General features: G+C 41.7%; 3 protein-coding genes across 4 annotated transcripts in view; 1 reads left to right on the top strand and 2 right to left on the bottom strand.

Moving 5' to 3' along the window:
* The window catches only part of LOC139532324 (collagen alpha-1(XXVIII) chain-like), a 38,255-nt gene extending 37,321 nt beyond the window's left edge, over positions 1-934 (bottom strand). The window contains exons 1-2 of one of the 2 annotated variants that reach the window (XM_071329786.1): positions 601-934; positions 252-412 (exon numbers count right to left, since the gene is read on the bottom strand). In XM_071329786.1, the coding sequence (XP_071185887.1) occupies positions 252-393 (142 nt within the window). In that variant the 5' untranslated portion in view covers positions 394-412; positions 601-934. The remainder of the gene's footprint in view (positions 1-251; positions 413-600) is intronic. The other variant, XM_071329785.1, reaches the window with a different exon arrangement.
* Positions 935-5,935: 5,001 nt separating this feature from the next.
* Positions 5,936-11,683, top strand: LOC139532327 (ATP synthase subunit beta, mitochondrial). The gene is made up of 9 exons (XM_071329794.1): positions 5,936-6,130; positions 8,228-8,401; positions 8,590-8,764; positions 8,944-9,065; positions 9,157-9,341; positions 9,916-10,197; positions 10,330-10,542; positions 10,897-11,098; positions 11,413-11,683. The coding sequence occupies exons 1-9, from the start codon at positions 6,028-6,030 to the stop codon at positions 11,508-11,510; spliced, it is 1,554 nt and encodes a 517-aa protein (XP_071185895.1). The 5' UTR covers positions 5,936-6,027; the 3' UTR covers positions 11,511-11,683.
* Positions 11,684-13,281: 1,598 nt separating this feature from the next.
* On the bottom strand, positions 13,282-17,599 carry LOC139532331 (retinol dehydrogenase 7-like). Its single transcript, XM_071329798.1, has 5 exons — positions 17,483-17,599; positions 14,728-15,042; positions 14,264-14,522; positions 13,917-14,080; positions 13,282-13,699 (listed from the first exon to the last, which is right to left on the bottom strand). The coding sequence occupies exons 2-5, from the start codon at positions 15,038-15,040 to the stop codon at positions 13,476-13,478; spliced, it is 960 nt and encodes a 319-aa protein (XP_071185899.1). The 5' UTR covers positions 15,041-15,042; positions 17,483-17,599; the 3' UTR covers positions 13,282-13,475.
* Positions 17,600-18,155: the final 556 nt, after the last annotated feature.

Raw genomic sequence — 18,155 nt, 5'->3', positions numbered from 1 at the left:
GTTCAAGGAACAGAATAGTTGCCACTGAGATGGATGGGTTTCTAAGCCTGGCTGTGAGATATAATCATTTTTTAAGTGGATCCCATCATTTGCCAATGACTCTTTAAAATTTGATTTTCGGTGATGGATGCTTTACCTATGTAGTATTTTCAGAAGTGAAGATATCCTATCAATTCTAGCCAACACTATGTCTCAGAAAAGCTTTTCTGTGTCTCTCCTTTCAAACGAATAAATACTTTCGGGACTCTTACACTGGCCATTCTTGGGTATGACGTTGGTTGTCAGTAGTTTGTTCTTGGCTCTCCTGTCCACGGTTCTCTCATCATAGTCATCCTGAGCCCAGAGACTGTGGAGTCTACAGAGCAGCAAGAACCAGTACAGAGAAGGGGACATCACCACCTGTTCTCCTCCTCTGAGAGAGAGAGAGAGAGAGAGAGAGAGAGAGAGAGAGAGAGAGAGCCAGAACAGCAAATTCAGCTTGTGTTCAGGTAGAAACTTGTCTCACATGAAAATCTACACACCAACACAGAGGTGCAAAAGTCCACCATTGACTGAGACCCATAACCTGTATCATTGTAACTTGATCCTGCACATACTCACAATACAGTGCTGCAGGCTCAGGTCTCCAATATACTCAGCTCAGCGTTCAGGATTGGGAAAGATGAACGTGAGAGAAAGAGAGAATCAGAGGGAGCAAAAGAGGCAGAGGAAAAAATAAGACAGTTTCAAGTGTTGTTCAGGTTAAGTTCCACTTAGACTCCTGCTCTTGTCCTGCTCCTGTGATGGTGTCCAGTCTGCAGGATGGGAGCTGGTCAGATCAGGTAGGATGACTGCAGTACGGCAGCAGTGAGTAGAGGGTCTGTGGAGGTCTGTGCTCTGGTTCACACTGGGTTCCCTGAGTTTTTTTTAGCTGCAGACATCCTCACACAGACACAGTGAGTACAGTAGAGGCAGAACCAGCCCCCTTTTACTCACAGCCACTCCATGTTTGGAGAAGGGTGGGGCAAGGAGCTTTCACGGGGCAGGGCTAAGCTAGGGGAGAGTGTGGGGGTGAAATGTTATTTTTATAATAGTTTTTGTATTTTTATAAATGGGGGTTGGGTTGGCACCTGTGGGCTGTAATAACAAAGATCAATTTTATTAAGACTATAGTCGTAGTCAGTTTATGGGCCTCTGTCCATTTTGGTTTGTTGCCTTGTATCTTTTACTATTATCCACATATTGACCTGATGTCTCATTCTGGTAATAATAGCTTCCGGAAGCCTCACCCACAGAACAAAACAAAGCTTTTTTGTAAGGAGACTGGTAGTGATATACTTCTAGGGCTCTAGGCAGCGCACCTTGCTAGCACAATTTTCCTTGATTCACATTCATGTGAAGGCACTAGTCTTTGGCTGCAGCTGCAGGGGGTGAGGCAAGACTATAAAACTGTTTAGAAGAATAGCTGTAGCTGCTCCTCCAGAGAATTTAGCACTCCAACAATCCATTTCAGTTCACAATACCATGTTCACCTTGTCTTTATGGATTGGCATTTTTTAAATAGGAAAATATATTTTTTAAACTTTTGATTCACTCCACTCTGAGTTTTAAAAAAAATCAGGAATATAGAGCTCATGCAAAGGTAGTGAAAATCCAAACCCATTTCCCTGGCCGCCAGACTTCTGGCCGCCAGAAAGAGAATCACGCAGCTCTGCTCCAGCTGTGCACTTGGTGGTGACAGCATGTTTTTTTATAGCCCACAGTATTCCAAACCTGGAGGCAGAAAGCAATCAGAGGTGAGCTGCCACTCAAGAATGCCATCATGAGAAATAGGCCTGCTCAAATCTGTTTCAGATACCTCCCCCTTTCATGGGGAGACAAGTAAAACATGGTGAGGATCTCTCTAACACATCTTTTATGGTGCCGATCAGCCCAAAGGGATCTCTGCACAGTTCAATTCAACCATCAAGCAACTATAATGTTTCACGGTTTGGTTCATTTCAAGTTGAATTCATGCTTAATGACAAGATAGTGATCTGACGTCTTTTCCCAGTGTGATGTACATATCGTGTGGTGCATGTACACATGTGCAGTAAATTGAAAAGAAGTTTGGCAAGGACATAAATTCAGCTTTTCCTGATAGCGGATGACATAATTTTAACATAAACTCGAGCAGCCAGGTGGTTAAAAATCATCAATCCATAGCATCTCTGCACATTCTCAACCAATACTTAATGCAATTCACAATGTGCTTGCAATCTGTACAGAGTTGGCGTTCTCTTTGATTTCCTAGTAGTTTAGGACTTAGTGTAGGCATGTCCCATGGATCCCGGATAGCACTAACCAATCTAGAACATGTCTGTGGAAGGTCAAAGGTCTCCTGTAGATCGTCTCCCATCAAAGTGGTCATGTCACGGACTGTCATGAAACGCAGTACAAGCTGCTTTCATTATGATGAATGGCTGAGGTGTCGGTTGAATGCACCTCGAACATTGGTGTGAAGAAAAGCATGAAACAGCCGGTTAAATATTTTCCAGAGAGGTGTGGCAAACATATGAAAACCTAAATTTTGGTTGGCAGGGAATGTTGTAGCATCCAATCTAGTCCAGTGTCTGGCTTCTGATCCTATATGTACTTATGAAACTGCGCTTCGAAAGTACCAGTGCATATTTCAGTAACACTTTCAGGTATACTGAAAATGATTTATAAAGGGTTACAAACGGTTAGTTATCCGTTTATAGATACCAGATATGCCAAATACCAGATAGAAAGTTCCATAGACAACACAAGGCCACTGAAAATAATTTACGCTGAGTGTAAAAAACATTATGAACACCTGCTCTTTCAATTAAATAGACTGACCAGGTGAATCTAGGTGAAAGCTATGATCCCTTATTGATGTCACTTGTTAAATCCACTTCAATCAGTGTTGATGAAGTGGAGGAGACTGGTTAAAGAAGTATTTTTAAGCCTTGAGACAATTGAGACATGGACTGTGTATGTATGCCATGAAAGGGCAAGACAAACAATTAAGTGCCTTTGAACGGGGTATGGTAGTAGGTGCCAGGTGCACTGGTTTGTGTCAAGAACTGAAACTCGGCTGGGCTTTTCACACCCAACAGTTTCCCGTGTGTATCAAGAATGGTCCACCATCCAAAGGACACCTAGCCAATTTGGCACAACTGTGGGAACCATTGGTGTCAACATGGGCCAGCATCCCTGTGGAATGCTTTCGATTTCTTATAGAGCCCATGCCCCAATGAACTGAGGTATAGAGTGTGTATGTCTTTCTTAACCAGACAAAACCATCTTAAGAATGTTGAAAAGCCCTGACTCATGTGTAGACAAAGACTGAGGAGACAGGGGCATGGAAATCATTACCACAGTACTTCAGTAACATTCATCCATTTCCATAGTTAAGGACAGGAGAATATTTATTTGGAAGTTGGTGTGACAAGCTGGCCGATACCTTATCTAAAAGGCTTAAAAGAAGAACTGAGAAATAAATAGTTATAAAAGTACTTATTTTAAAAACTGCAGACTTAAAGTAAACGCACATGGCTGGTGGCTAAAATCAATGGCTCTTCCACACAGTCAGGAAACACACCTTTTCAAGAAAACACAGGCCCCGATTAAACATTACAGGCTCCTGTGCCGATTAGCCACTCCCACAAATTAGGCAATACAACAGGAAAAGTTTGGAGATTATAGAAAGTGAAGGTTATGGATCAAATGAATTATGAATTGAAACAGAAAATAAATAACATTGCAACACTATAATTTACAGTTTAAAAACTGCAATAAATACCTTAAATCCATATATTACAGTAAATTGTCCACAGTGAAGGCTCTCTTTCACAGTTGTCATGTAGCTTACTTCAGTTCCCATAACAGAGGATATTCCATGTATTACATTACTGGGATTCTAACACTGGTTGGTAGCATTCATGACCACACTTAATTCCACATGTTGCAACAAAAAAGAGAGCATGAGGATAGAGAGGAAGCACCAAAATGTATAGTGCAGCCCCACACTCTAGTGGAAAGACAGTGTATGTGCTGAAATCGAGCTTGTGCACACTGTATATAGTGTTCTAAACACAGTCTGGGTGTGGAGCTGTGTACAATGCCTTTGGAAAGTATTCAGACCGCATGACTTCATCCACATTTTGTTAGGTTACAGCCTTATTTTAAAATTGATTAAATTGTCCCCCCCCCCCCTCAATCTACACACAATACCCTATAATGACAAAGCAAAAACAAGTTTAGAAATTTTTGCTCATTTATAAAAAATAAAAAACTGAAATATCACATTTACATAAGTATTCAGACCCTTTACTCAGTACTTTGTTGAAGCATGGCAGCAATTACAGTCTCGAGTCTTCTTGGGTATGACGCTACAAGCTTGGCACACCTGTATTTGGGGAGTTTCTCCCATTCTTCTCTGCAGATTCTCTCAAGCTCTGTCAGGTTGGATGGGGAGTGTTGCTACACAGCTATTTTCAGGTTTAAAGTCCGGTTTAAAGATTAAAGATTGGTTTAAAGTCCGGGCTCTGGCTGGGACACTCAAGGACATGCAGAGACTTGTCCCAAAGGGACTCTTGTGTTGTCCTGTTGGAAGGAGAACCTTCGCCCCAGTCTGAGGTCCTGACCGCTCTGGACAAGGTTTTCGTCAAGGATCTTTGTACTTTGTTCTGTTCATCTTTGCCTCGATCCTGATTAGTCTCCCAGTCCCTGCCGCTGAAGAACACCCCCACAGCATGATGCTGCCACCACGCTTCACCGTAGAGATGGTGCCAGGTTTCCTCCATGCGTGACACTTGGAATTCAGGCTAAAGAGTTGAATCTTGGTTTTATCAGACCAGAGAACCTTGTTTCTCTTGTTTCTCAGTTTGCCTTTTGGCAAACTCCAAGTGGGCTGTCATATGCCTTTTACTTTGGAGTGGCTTCTGTCTGGCCACTCTACCATAAAGCCCTTATTGGTGGAGTGCTGCAGAGATGGTTGTCCTTCTGGAAGGTTCTCCCATCTCCACAGAGGAACTCTAGAGCTCTGTCTGAGTGACCATCAGGTTTTTGGTCACTTCCCTGACCACACCCCTTCTCCCCACCGATTGCTCAGTTTGGCCGGGCGGCCAGCTCTAGGAAAAGTGTTGGTGGTTCCACACTTCTTCCATTTAAGAATGATGGTGTTCTTGAGGACCTTCAATGCTGCAAAATTTCTTGGTACCCTTCCCCAGAAATGTGCCTCGACACAATCATGTCTCGGAGCACTACGGACAATTCCTTCAACCTCATGGCTTGGTTTTTGCTCTGACATGCTCTGTCAACTGTGGGACCTTATATAGACAGGTGTGTGCCTTTTAATGTCCAATCAATTGAATTTACCACAGGTGGACTCCAATCAAGTTGTAGAAACATTTAAATGATGATCAATGGAAACAGGATGCACCTGAGCTCAATTTTCGAGTCTCATAGCAAAGGGTCTGAATACTTATGTAAATAAGATATTTCTGTTTTTTATTTGTAAACATTTCTAATAACCTGTTTTCGCTTTGTCTTTATGGGGTATTGTGTGTAGATTGCTGAAGTTGAAAAAAAAAATCTATTTTAGAATAAGGCTATAACGTAACAAAATGTGGAAAACGTCAAGGGGTCTGAATACTTTCCAAAGGCAATGTATGTTTGTGTGTTGCTGTGTTTTGGGGAGATGAGTATTCACTTACTTACTGCATTACACACACAAACACAAACACACACACACACACCTATTGTGACCTTGAGTTTGAATGTTATCTAGGTTGTTAGAACATTGTACATGATTATTCTTGCTGAATTGACATGATACGTGATTTGTAATGTTGCGAAGACAATTACAAGTGTTGTAGTATGACAGTAATATGTGGAAGTAGCAATCAATGCAAAATAAATCACGAAGTGCGCCTGCTCAGTTTGGCCCTGAAGTTGCGCGCACGCTCAGTTCAGCTCCGCGGTCATTCATTATAAAGGCACAAGTCGTTTCGTCTCTTTCCACCTTCAGCCATTTTGACAATGTTAGGAGCTGTGGGACGCTGCTGCACCGGGGCTCTCCAGGCACTTAAGCCTGGGGTCCAGCCCCTGAAGGCCCTTGTTGGCTCTCCATCTGTCCTTGGACGTAAGTTTTGCAAGCATATTGCATGTTACAGGGGTAGCGAATGAATTGTAAAAACCGTTTGGCGCAGAACTGGTATTAGGCTAACTGCTAGTTAACTTTAGCCCAAAGCAAAACGCTGTCATCTGTGTAGCAGGCCTCACATTTTTTACCTTCCATAATTTCGCATACAAATTTTATGTTGAACGTGGAACTTACGCCATGCATTCGATTTAACTGTTATATTAATATGTGACTTAAGTACATATAGCTGAGTGACATGATTTTTGTGTAAATTGAAATGACCTTTGTATGACATGAAGTTTGGAGGCTCGCGCTAGCGAGTCTATACTGTGGCTAGTTAGCCAGCTAAGTGTCATTCAATTACTAATTGAATCACTGTCGGTGTTATTTCGTAGTCAAATAGCTTAGAACGAGTAGGAATGCATTTACTATTATTTTGCTTTAACTAACTAGCAATTTGACTTATTCACACGTTGTCTGGTTAATGTAACGTTACAGTAGATTGCTAGCCATCTGACAACTAGCTAGGGCTAATTTATTAGGCCAAGTTACAAAAATACCAATGTCACCTTAGTAACTCGGTTGGCTTGACATGTGTAAGTCTTCGAAGGTATTCGCTTTTTAAGAATTTAGGTAGCTGATTACTTTAATTGCTGAGCTGTAGCAATTCTCCTGCACGACATGGCCGAAAATACTTGACATTGAGTTTTCTTCGGTGTTTCAGACCTACCAACTTGCAACCATTTTGCATACCAAGTACGCAATTCTGTCGAGTACGACATCCGAGTTAAAAGTACTCAGAAATGAATAGGGCCTGAATTTGATTTGCAGTTTACAAAAAAATAAATCCACTGAGTAAATTTAACGTCCCGATTCTCGAGCTGCAACACAGATATGTACGGAGTTTGTCAACGGACATAGCGAGTAATACATCATTATTCGACGTAGCCCCTCCTGCTTGTTGTGATGCGGAGTTTGCCAACTGTACGTAAACACATGGACAAATCCCCTTTCGACTCCCTGTGTTGTGGAAAGGTAAACACTATTGTTTCAAGTTAACGTTAGCGAACATAACATGGACATTCAGTGGGCTCTGAAGTGCCAGCAGTTCACTCGCATTTGTTAGTGAAAGAAATTAAATGCAAATACAAAAAATAACTAATCTGATTTGTGCTAGTGTGATATAACTAATGGGACGCAGAATTAAATGTATTTTCCACGTAATATTACGATCACGCAACCAAATAGACTAACTGCATTTATGATCCACGTCATAAAACATTACTAAAGTATAATCAAAAATAAATACGCATCTTAGCATTAAATAAAGTCTGGAGTTTAGAAAACTGCGCGATGAAGAATTGAGTATCCGTTATTAGCTAAACGGCAATGCTTCTAAAATGCCTTTGCACTAGATTTGATATTTTCTCAATTTCGAAAATCTGAAATGATGTGTATGTGCGGCAAAGAAATACAATAGGCACCTTTACATAGGCTGAAACACTGGCCTCTTCTAGCGAACAGCGTTCAGATTCCCTTTGTGGTAGCCTACTTAAGCTTTGTGGAGCCAGTTTGCAGTTTGTTTATTATGGATAACATGTTTATTTGATACTGATGCTCTGCTTCAGACATTTGTTCTTATCATATCAGTTAATGGGTTTTTATTGTGGATAAGACTTTTGTACCTAAACATAACTTATTTGTTTAACAAAACAAACTCTGAGAATGAAGGCCCTTTTGTGTTTCTAGTTCTTGTTAGTGACTTTTACATGTGTAAATGGAATGCTGTCAAATATTCCAACATTTTTTGGGCTTCATTTGATACAATTCTATAATATAATTGCAATCATTCAGGAAAGAACCCCATTTTGGCGTGTGGTATGCATGTGAGTTGACTCCACTTTGCTGCGCGTGTCTGGTACTCTAAAGTTTGACAGGTCTGGTGTTTGTTCTTGTGCACATGGCTAGCTACACAGGTGATATTACATTTCCAACTCTGCATTGTGTAGGCTAGCTTGGAAATGGTCAGCAGACATTGCGCATTATTGATATTTCACTCACAAGGTCATACGGTTTTGGGTCAATGCACTTTTACAGGTAGAGACTACTCTGCACCTGCTGCTGCTGCCGCTTTCGCCCATGGAAGAATCGTAGCGGTCATCGGTGCTGTCGTCGACGTCCAGTTCGATGAGGGCCTCCCACCCATCCTCAATGCCCTGGAAGTTGCTGGTCGTGAATCCAGGCTAGTGCTGGAGGTGGCACAACATCTTGGTTAGTCATTTGGCCTGCATTTAGAAGCAGCCTAATTTGTCTCAAATTGTCATTTTTTGCCAATAACTAGGCAGAGATCAGAATTTGTCTACTTGTGTAAACACAGCCATTGTTTGCAAAAACATTGTACCAACATTGCATAATCAATAACATATTTCATCCCAATAAGCTGTTATGTTGACTTTCAGGTGAGAACACTGTGCGTACCATTGCCATGGATGGTACAGAAGGTCTTGTCCGTGGACAGAAGGTTGTGGACACTGGCGATCCCATTAGAATCCCAGTTGGTCCCGAGACCCTGGGCAGAATCATGAATGTCATTGGAGAGCCCATTGACGAGAGGGGACCGATCTCCACTAAGCAGTAAGCACATTGTCTATCAGCCAATTCATAGTTTTAGATATGGCAATCACAATATTTACATCCATATTCAATTATTTAATGCATGACTACTAGAATCGTCTTGAGACTATGAATGATACGCAATTGAAAATTGCTTGTTCGAAGTGAAGTGTTGGCTCTTATTATACATTTTTAATTAGGACCGCAGCCATCCATGCTGAGGCCCCAGAGTTCACTGACATGAGTGTGGAGCAAGAGATCCTGGTAACTGGCATCAAGGTGGTAGATCTGCTGGCTCCCTATGCCAAGGGAGGCAAAATCGGTACGTGGGACAACCAACATCCTCATTGTTACACGTTTTTGCAATTAGCTAATTACATTTTAATGACAGTAAATTGCTTTCCTTTCTATAGGTCTGTTTGGTGGTGCTGGTGTGGGCAAGACTGTGTTGATCATGGAGCTGATTAACAACGTGGCCAAGGCCCATGGTGGTTACTCTGTGTTTGCCGGAGTGGGAGAGCGTACCCGTGAGGGAAATGACTTGTACCACGAGATGATTGAGTCGGGTGTCATCAACCTGAAGGACGACACCTCCAAGGTGACCACCTGGTTACATTTGACTGTCATAAGCAGGTGCCTCTATTTAAGGAATCTTATACAGATTGATGGTATTTAAAGTTGGCACAGGGAAAAAATATCCCCCAGTTGAATGTCAAAATATAAGGTGCAATATACAGGAGTCGCTCTGACATTTCCTGGTTGCATAAATCCAAAGTCGGGTTTCCCAAAAAGTTACATATTGTAGCTGATCACCAGTCTGGAAAGTTGACCTCATTACCCACTTGATGCTCACATCAGCCTTTCTCCTTTACCCTTCGAACACACTGACAGCGTCATTGCATATTGGTACACTAGAATTGCATTCATTTCCATTGAAATGCTATGTTTGCCATGCAGAGGTAGTTGCAGTGTGTTTGGTGTGGTACATACGCTGGATTTATAGAATGCATGTGTAGACTGACAAATGTAGCAAAGGTGAATGTTGTATACATATCCAGATGATGCTGCATACTATTTTGCACAATGACTGTCAGTGTGTGCGAAGCGTCAGTTTCTATTACGGGTTGACCTAGATGTATTCTGTAACGGTGCCCTCTCCTCCAAACCCCTAGGTAGCGCTGGTGTACGGACAAATGAACGAGCCCCCAGGCGCCCGTGCCCGTGTGGCTCTGACTGGTCTGACCGTGGCGGAGTATTTCCGTGACCAGGAGGGTCAGGATGTGCTGCTCTTCATCGACAACATCTTCCGCTTCACCCAGGCTGGCTCCGAGGTGTCTGCCCTCCTGGGTCGAATCCCCTCCGCTGTGGGTTACCAGCCCACCCTTGCCACTGACATGGGTACCATGCAGGAGAGAATCACCACCACCAAGAAGGGTTCCATCACCTCTGTGCAGGTAAGCTGGAGTTCAAGCAGCATAGGCCTGTTGGAGGGCCATGCTAACATGGCAGTCTGTTGTACCTAATAGTCTGACATGGCTTCAAGACTGAAACGCTACTTGTGACTGTAACAACCTGTCTTCTCTAAGGCCATCTATGTGCCAGCTGACGATTTGACTGATCCCGCCCCTGCCACCACTTTCGCTCACTTGGACGCCACCACTGTGTTGTCCCGTGCCATCGCTGAGCTGGGTATCTACCCCGCTGTGGATCCCCTGGATTCTACCTCCCGTATCATGGACCCCAACATTGTCGGCGCTGAGCACTATGACGTTGCTCGTGGCGTGCAGAAGATCCTCCAGGTTAATGTCTTATAGCCCCCCCAGTGTATCGGTAACCCCAACATTGAGTGTTTTTAACAGGGGCAGTGCACATTAATCTGTTTCAGTAGAAGTGCTGGATTTAGCCACCTGGCAAATTTTAACTGCACACACTGGCAGGTTATTAAACCATTCCCATGACAATGAGCACATGCAGAGCAACGTAGAACAAGCAACATGTAGCATGCAGACAGAGCAATAACGATGGCGTAAAATGCTTAAAAGCAACAGTGTTACACACCTCACAAGCTCTGGAAATTGAAAGCGGCAGTATACAGATTCTAATAATGAATGACCGACCTTGCCCCTAACATGCCTACAATTCTCCCCTCTCAGGACTACAAGTCCCTGCAGGATATCATTGCCATCCTGGGTATGGATGAGCTGTCTGAGGAGGACAAACTGATTGTGTCTCGCGCCCGCAAGATCCAGCGTTTCCTGTCCCAGCCCTTCCAGGTGGCGGAGGTCTTCACTGGTCACGCTGGCAAGCTGGTGCCTCTCAAAGAGACCATCAGTGGCTTCCAGAGCATTCTAAATGGTATGTAGTACTTGTGATTAGGTTTAAAGATACTCTGCGATATGACGTAGATACGCAAAGTAAAAAGCTTAGTGGGTCAATTTCTACAACTACTAAGTGTTGGAGGTGTGAGGTTAAACTTCGCTGTTTTGTTGCCGTGGTGCCCATGTAACTGAGTCAAATCATGCGCAGAGTCTTGCAACTTGCTTATCGCAATAGCTGCAGTGCTGCTCTTGGCAACATTTCGGTCAGTCTACCTTTAAACTTAGGAATTTCCTTGTTGTCGGTGTGAAATTCTGATTCTTGAGCTAAGTGTGGTCATTCTTTCCCTCCAGGTGAGTACGATGCCCTGCCCGAGCAGGCTTTCTACATGGTTGGACCCATTGAGGAGGTGGTTGAGAAGGCTGCACAGATGGCTAAGGATCTCGCATAAGTTCATCTAACTGAGGGGAGGGAGAAAAGCAAAGAAACACAGGGTTGTGTAGAAGGTGCACTTGATTTGTAAGAATGTCACATGCAAAAATTATCTGTATTGTCATCCTGAAAAGTTATATTTAATGTTTCCAATGAAAGAAGATGGAATAAAGATCTGTCTTGACAATTTGATTTGGTCTCGACTGTATATTTTGTAGCATTTTTCAATGTATTGTAATGTTGCAATGCTATTCTGGTCTGGGTGCTGTCAGACTGGTTGTAAAATGTCATCCTACAGCACTGATCCACTAGATGGCGTTCAAAGGCTTTGTACAATGCTTCAGTGACTAAATTAAACGGCTGTTAAAGTTGAGGGGAGTTTGTCATTCCTTGCACAAAGTGCAGTGATATATTTGTAAGATGCTTTTTAGACCAGTATGTGATTTTATAAGAATAACGAACTATAAATTGCTGCAAATAAACCACTGCAAAAGGACACCAATAAGACTTGTTTGGGCCAAGAAACACGAGCCGGTGACATCAGACAGGTTGAAATCTGTCCTTTGGTCTGAGTCCACATTTGAGATTTTTGGTGTCTGTTAGACGCAGAGTAGGCGACCGGATGATCTCCGCAAGTGTGGTTCCCACTGAAGCATGGAGGTGGTGTGATGGTGCTTTGCAGGTGACAGTCGGTGATTGATTTAAAATTCAAGGCACACTTAACCAGCATGGCTACCACAGCATCTGGTTTGCGCTTAGTGGGACTATCATTTGTTTTTCAATAGAACAATGACCCAAAACATACTTCCAGGCTGTGTAAGGGCTATTTGACCAAAGAGTGTTGGAGGGCTGCATCAGATGACCTGGCCTTCACAATAACCCGACCTCAACCCAATTGAGATGGTTTGGGATGAGTTGAACTGCAAAGTGAAGGAAAAGCAGCCAACAAGTGCTCAGCGTCTGTGGGAACTCCATAACTGTTGGAAAAGCATTCCAGGTGAAGCTGGTTGAGAGAATGCCAAGAGTGTGCAAAGGGTGGCTACTTTGAAGACTCTAAAATATATTTTGATTTAACACTTTTTTGCTTACTACATTATTCCATGTGTTATTTCATAGTTTATGTATTCTCTATTCTAGAATGTAGAAAATAGTAAAAATAAAGAAAAAACCTGAATGAGTAGGCGTGTCCAAACTTTTGACCTGGTAGTGTATAAGGTAAAAATCTGACATGGGCTGCAAGATTGAAATAAGTGTGTAAATGTTTCATAGACATACTTATCTTCTACCAATATTTAAATTTTTTATAGAATTTTATATTTAATTCCTGAACGTAGAGGTATTTGAATCATAGCGGCTAATATCAGTGAAGTTGAGAGAATCTGAATGATTCAAAGCTTGTAAACTTCCTTTTTGGTCACTTATTGCAGGTTGACCTTCAACATACCAATATCAGCACACCAAGGACAAAGACTGTCAAACCTTTACCTTAATCCCCATTTATCTTGTAAAGTTTTCAAAAACCAACCCAACACTGCCCATGTCATACTGGCCAGAGATGGAAGAGGAAGCTAGACATCCCACAAATTTTCTGTTTCAATGGAAGTCAATGAATTAAGTAGACCAGACCCAGCTGCGATTGAATTGGTGTCCATGGTAGAGTCACTCCCTTAAGTAAACTGTAACTGAATTTTTTTCCAATGATGAACGGCCTGAGTGAACTGTCTTCAGTTATCCACTATCTTTGATACTGGCATAGAGAATGCACTGAATAAAAGAGGGGAAACGGGTGGTACCAAATAGCAATTATGGCTTTTATTTTGTTGTCAGAGGTTAAACCATGTCTGTAGCAAAGCTTACATCATACTGTATTTCAGCCTGCAGACCGGAGGATACAAGAGTGTTATATACATTAAAGACAAGCAATAGCACAGCACAATAATGTATTTGTTCTGACGGCATAAACACTGACAATCTTACGTCAGCCTTAGTAGACAGCCTTGGCTGGAATGATGGCTTTCCTGAGCAGTAGCCAGTCGACGAACCCGGTTGGCATGTAGGACATAGGGATCCAGAAGAGCTTGGCGTCCCACCCTGGCGAGTAACGGGTGCGAGGATGGACTGCAGAGACAGCGTGCTCCATACAGCTCACCACCTTCATCAGGTCGGCGTCGGACATCTTGTCAAGTTTCTCCCTCATCCTCACGTCCACTAGAAGGGACAGGGAAGTCTTTAGCTATTCAACATGGCCACTTACACTAGAACATCGGGGTGAATAATGCTTTCTGAATAGATCAAATCCTTTGCAAGACTGATGTCAGAGGGCAGACAGAATAAAAAAAAAAGCCCAATTTTGCATAGGCTATAGAAAACATTTGTGCAAATTAATATATTCCAGAATGTAGGAAAATAAAGATTTTATATTTACCCTTGTCCAAATAATCATGTCCATAATCATCTCTGACTTCTTGTGGCATCTTCTCCCACAGCTGCTTGAAGTTTTTCCCCAGGACTATCCAGTTGGTCATGGTGGTCTTGAAAAAGCCTGGCTCAATGCAGAGGACTTTGACTCCGAAAGGTACCATGTTTCTCCTGAAAAACAAGGTAACAAAACTTCTGTTTACAAAATTACCTCTGATATGTTACAGATTTTTATAGTTTCATTCGCTGAAGTCAAACAGTTAAGGTAGTATTGTTTATGGTTCACCATTGCTAGATTACTGAATGTATGTATAAAAAAAATATGGCATGGATAGGATGATGTTCTTGTTTCACCTGAGACTGTCATTGAAGGCCTCCACTCCATGCTTAGACACGGTGTAAGGTCCTCCACCTGGACTGATCCTGCCGAACACACTGGCTACATTGACCACGCGACCCCTGGCCTTCTTGATGAGGGGCAGCACACTCAGGGTGACTGCGATGACCCCGTTCAGGTTCACGTCCAGCATGGACTTGTAGTCATCAATGGTCAGCCAATCACAGGGGGCTGAGGGCATGGCCACGCCTGCATTGTTCACCACAGCCCACAGGCCTAGAAGGTGACAGGTCATTAGGTAGCTCTATGAACATGCATTATTTCACAGGTGTTTGGTAAGAAGAGGACATAAGGACAAAGATACCGGCACTCAACATGAATGTCAACACATGTAACTGAACTGGTAATACTGCATCATTTGACTGGAAACAAATGATGATGATAGGACTGTTTGCTTTTCAATATAAACACTGACACTCACCCCTAGCCCCAACTTTGTCTTTAATCAAAGCAGCTGCTTTGTCGACGCTCTCGTTCTTTTTGACATCCAGGTGGAGGGTAGTGAATCTGCCTGAACAGGCCTTCCTCAGATCTTCCTCTCCCTTCTCTGTGAAGCAGGATGCGATCACAGAGAAACCCAGCTCGTCCAGATGTTTGGCCAAAAGGTTGCCGAAACCAGAGTCACACCCCGTGATGTAGACATATTTGTCTCCTTTTTCTGGGACTCTGGGGATCTCCCGGAACCAGCGGTACAGGTAGTAAAACACCACCAGTCCAAGGAGGTAAAGAAACATGTCTGGGACAGGATGAGACAGACAGCCTTTTAATAAGTCATCTCTAGTTTATCAACATTTTAAGCTAAAGGTTCTGATCTGTTGTGTCAGCCACATTGTATAAAACAGGTTTTTAGATGCTAGTGGTTGTATTAATTTGGGATCTATCGCATCCCACAACTGTCCCAGACTATGTTTGGAATATTTATTTCTCACACAGAATTGAATAGTCAACTTTTGTACTATGGGGGATAGTAGACTGACATAGGCTAGTGATTTTGCTGTTCGTTAGGCCAACTCATCTTGTTGGCTGATGAAAAGTAAATGTGGACAGTTCTTCCAATATCTTCAATACGCAACACGAAATTGGATAAGGATGCACGCAGTTGCGTCTCCAATGGGTCTGTCTTAACTTGTAGCCTGTGAGAAAGACCCAATCACGCGATGAGGGCCTTGTGGATTGCGCAGCACTCAAGGAGAAGGGCACAACACAGCACCTGGGCCACAAAATGTATGGATTTTTTAGGGTGCATTACGGCCACAAAGGGGATGCTGCCGTTAAAATCGAGGCATTATCAAGTGCTTGTCAAATTGTGAATGAGCCACTATTGGAGTGTGTACAGCCTGCGCAAAAAAACTAAGCAGAGCTCATGCCTTTCAAGCGACTTTTTTCAAATCATCATTAGAGTCTCATCATGCAGCCTTACAATGTATAAAAATCAAAACAAATACCCCAACATTTGTAGAACAACTAAAGTTACATTAATAACTCTAAATGAAGCATATAGGAGTAACTATTTCTTTGTTAACCGCTCAACACAGAATTGCCGCCGCATGTGCGAACTCCCTCAAATCGTTTGGAAAAAATATTCATATTTTATTTCAGCTTTGTTCAATTTTATTCTTCATAATATAAAATAATGCCATGGAATTATAAGCAAATCTTGTCTGCTAAATGAACTAGTGTAGCCCAAAGCCATTTGGCATAGCCACATCAAGACAACTCAGAGTATGCTATTCATTTCTTCTGAAATATACTATATTTTCTTCATATCATGCTTTTTAGACCTGTTTAAAATAAATAAATGGATTTATTGTGAAAGTGTAGGCTACATTCAGTGGTGTAAAGTACTTAAGTAAAAATACTTTAAAGTACTACTTAAGTTTTTTGGGGGGGTATCTGTACTTTACTATTTTACTTCACTTCACTAAATTAACTGAAGAATAGGATGTACTTTTTACTCCATACATTTTCCCTGACACCCAAAAGTACTCGTTACATTTTGAATGCTTAGCAGGACAGGAGAATGGTCTAATTCACGCACTTAAAGAGAAAATATCTGGTCATCCCTACTGCTTCTGATCTGACAGACTCACTAAACACAAATGCTTTGTTTCTATATTATGTCCGAGTGTTGGAGTGTGCCCCTGGCTATCTGTAAATTAAAAAACAAGAAAATCGTGCGATCTGGTTTGCTTAATATAAGGAATTTGAAATGATTTATACTTTTACTTTTGATACTTAAATATATTTGAGCAATTACATTTACTTTTGATACTTAAGTATATTTAAAACCCAAATACTGTTTCACTTTACTAAGCCCCACCCACCATTCCTCAGTATACCAAACAAAGTGCTAAGGCCATCACAGCAAGTTACAGAAATATGCACATTACACAATATGCAGTTAGACATATATCAAGTGGAATGATAGGATCTGCCTTTTACAAGTTCATCACTAATATGCGTCTTGTAACAGTAGCTTATAGTAATAACGCTATTGTAGCTATAGTAGTCTGTCATCAGGGAAACACTTTGAAGATCAACCACAATTCATGGAGAGTTCATTGAAGCGCTTGGAATGTCAGATACACAGGCTGGAACAGAACAAGGATCAACTGTTATTATGTGCCGGTTTCAACGTGTACTCTTGTGTAGTTGCTCTTTGTAAGTGATCCACTACAAAAATGAGCCAATGTCTTGCCAAAATGGCCCTAAAACCACAACTAACAAATACTATTGAAAATGTGGTTCAAATAAACTGGAAGGAATATGTGCAACACTCCTGCATTTCTATCTGAATGTAATGTGAATCTCATGTTATATGCAAGTTCTCGGTGTTTCAACGAACACAACATGTACAGTCAGGGCGTTGACAGAAGTGAAAATCCAATGAAACCATATCAAAGTACTTTTTTACTATTGAAGAAAAAAAACACTGCAAGTAGGATTATATAGTGACGAGTTGACCTAAATAATGTCCAACTATTGTCATTAATGCATTTTTATTGAAAAAACAAGATTATTCGTGAGCGCTGTCAAACTCTCCATTTAAATCGCATGAATGCACACTGCCCATCACATAATAATAAATATTTGTTCGATCAATTATGATATATTGCCTATACTCAACTTTTGCATGTTCAAGAAGACTACAGTCTGGTGGAATATTGAAGTCTTACCAGTCGGAAATGTTCCACGCTAGCGCAACAAAGTAACAGTTTTCATAAACTACGCAAGACCACGCCAGCGCAACAAAGTAACAGTTGTCATAAACTACGCAAGACCAAACTATGCACAAGGACGTCACATGTCTAGCTCTGACCAATCGGAGCCAAGTTATGTCATTAGAATTAATTAGGTCAAAAATGATTTGATTACACCTCCTTTGACAGGAACTTGAAACCACTTAACATTCTCTTGACTTCAATATGGAAGGAATATGAAAGTATTCCTTCATCCATATTTCATCAATGTCTAATAGATGACAAAAAATGAAAGTAGGCCTACATATTACATTGCATATTAAATCCCGATATAATTAATACAAATATGATTTTTACAGAAAATGTGTTTTAAAATATGGTTGTCATGGATTATCATTTCAAATTTACTGAACAAAAATATGAACGCAACATGTAAAGTGTTCTCCCATGTTTCCTGAGTTGCGTCGAAAAACAACATTGATGAATACGCTGATTCGGTGAGCGAGTTAATTAGCAAGTGCATTGGTGATGTTGTACCCACAGCGTCTATTAAAACCTTCCCCAACCAGAAACCGTGGATTGATGGCAGCATTCGCGCAAAACTGAAAGCGCGAACCACTGCTTTTAATCAGGGCATGGTGACCGGTAA

The sequence above is a fragment of the Salvelinus alpinus genome, chromosome 10, assembly GCF_045679555.1.
Source record: "Salvelinus alpinus chromosome 10, SLU_Salpinus.1, whole genome shotgun sequence".
Lineage (NCBI taxonomy): Eukaryota > Metazoa > Chordata > Actinopteri > Salmoniformes > Salmonidae > Salvelinus > Salvelinus alpinus.
This window is presented reverse-complemented; position numbering and strand designations above follow the sequence as displayed.

Excerpts from the sequence above, each read along its gene's own strand:
- LOC139532327 (XM_071329794.1), top strand. The coding sequence starts at position 6,028 with ATGTTAGGAGCTGTGGGACGCTGCTGCACCGGGGCTCTCCAGGCACTT. Across the intron at positions 10,198-10,329 it reads GTTCCATCACCTCTGTGCAG|GCCATCTATGTGCCAGCTGA; the intron begins GTAAGCTGGAGT and ends GTCTTCTCTAAG. Across the intron at positions 11,099-11,412 it reads CTTCCAGAGCATTCTAAATG|GTGAGTACGATGCCCTGCCC; the intron begins GTATGTAGTACT and ends CTTTCCCTCCAG.
- LOC139532331 (XM_071329798.1), bottom strand. The coding sequence starts at position 15,040 with ATGTTTCTTTACCTCCTTGGACTGGTGGTGTTTTACTACCTGTACCGC. Across the intron at positions 14,523-14,727 it reads AGACAAAGTTGGGGCTAGGG|GCCTGTGGGCTGTGGTGAAC; the intron begins GTGAGTGTCAGT and ends GTCACCTTCTAG. Across the intron at positions 14,081-14,263 it reads GCCTTCAATGACAGTCTCAG|GAGAAACATGGTACCTTTCG; the intron begins GTGAAACAAGAA and ends CTTGTTTTTCAG.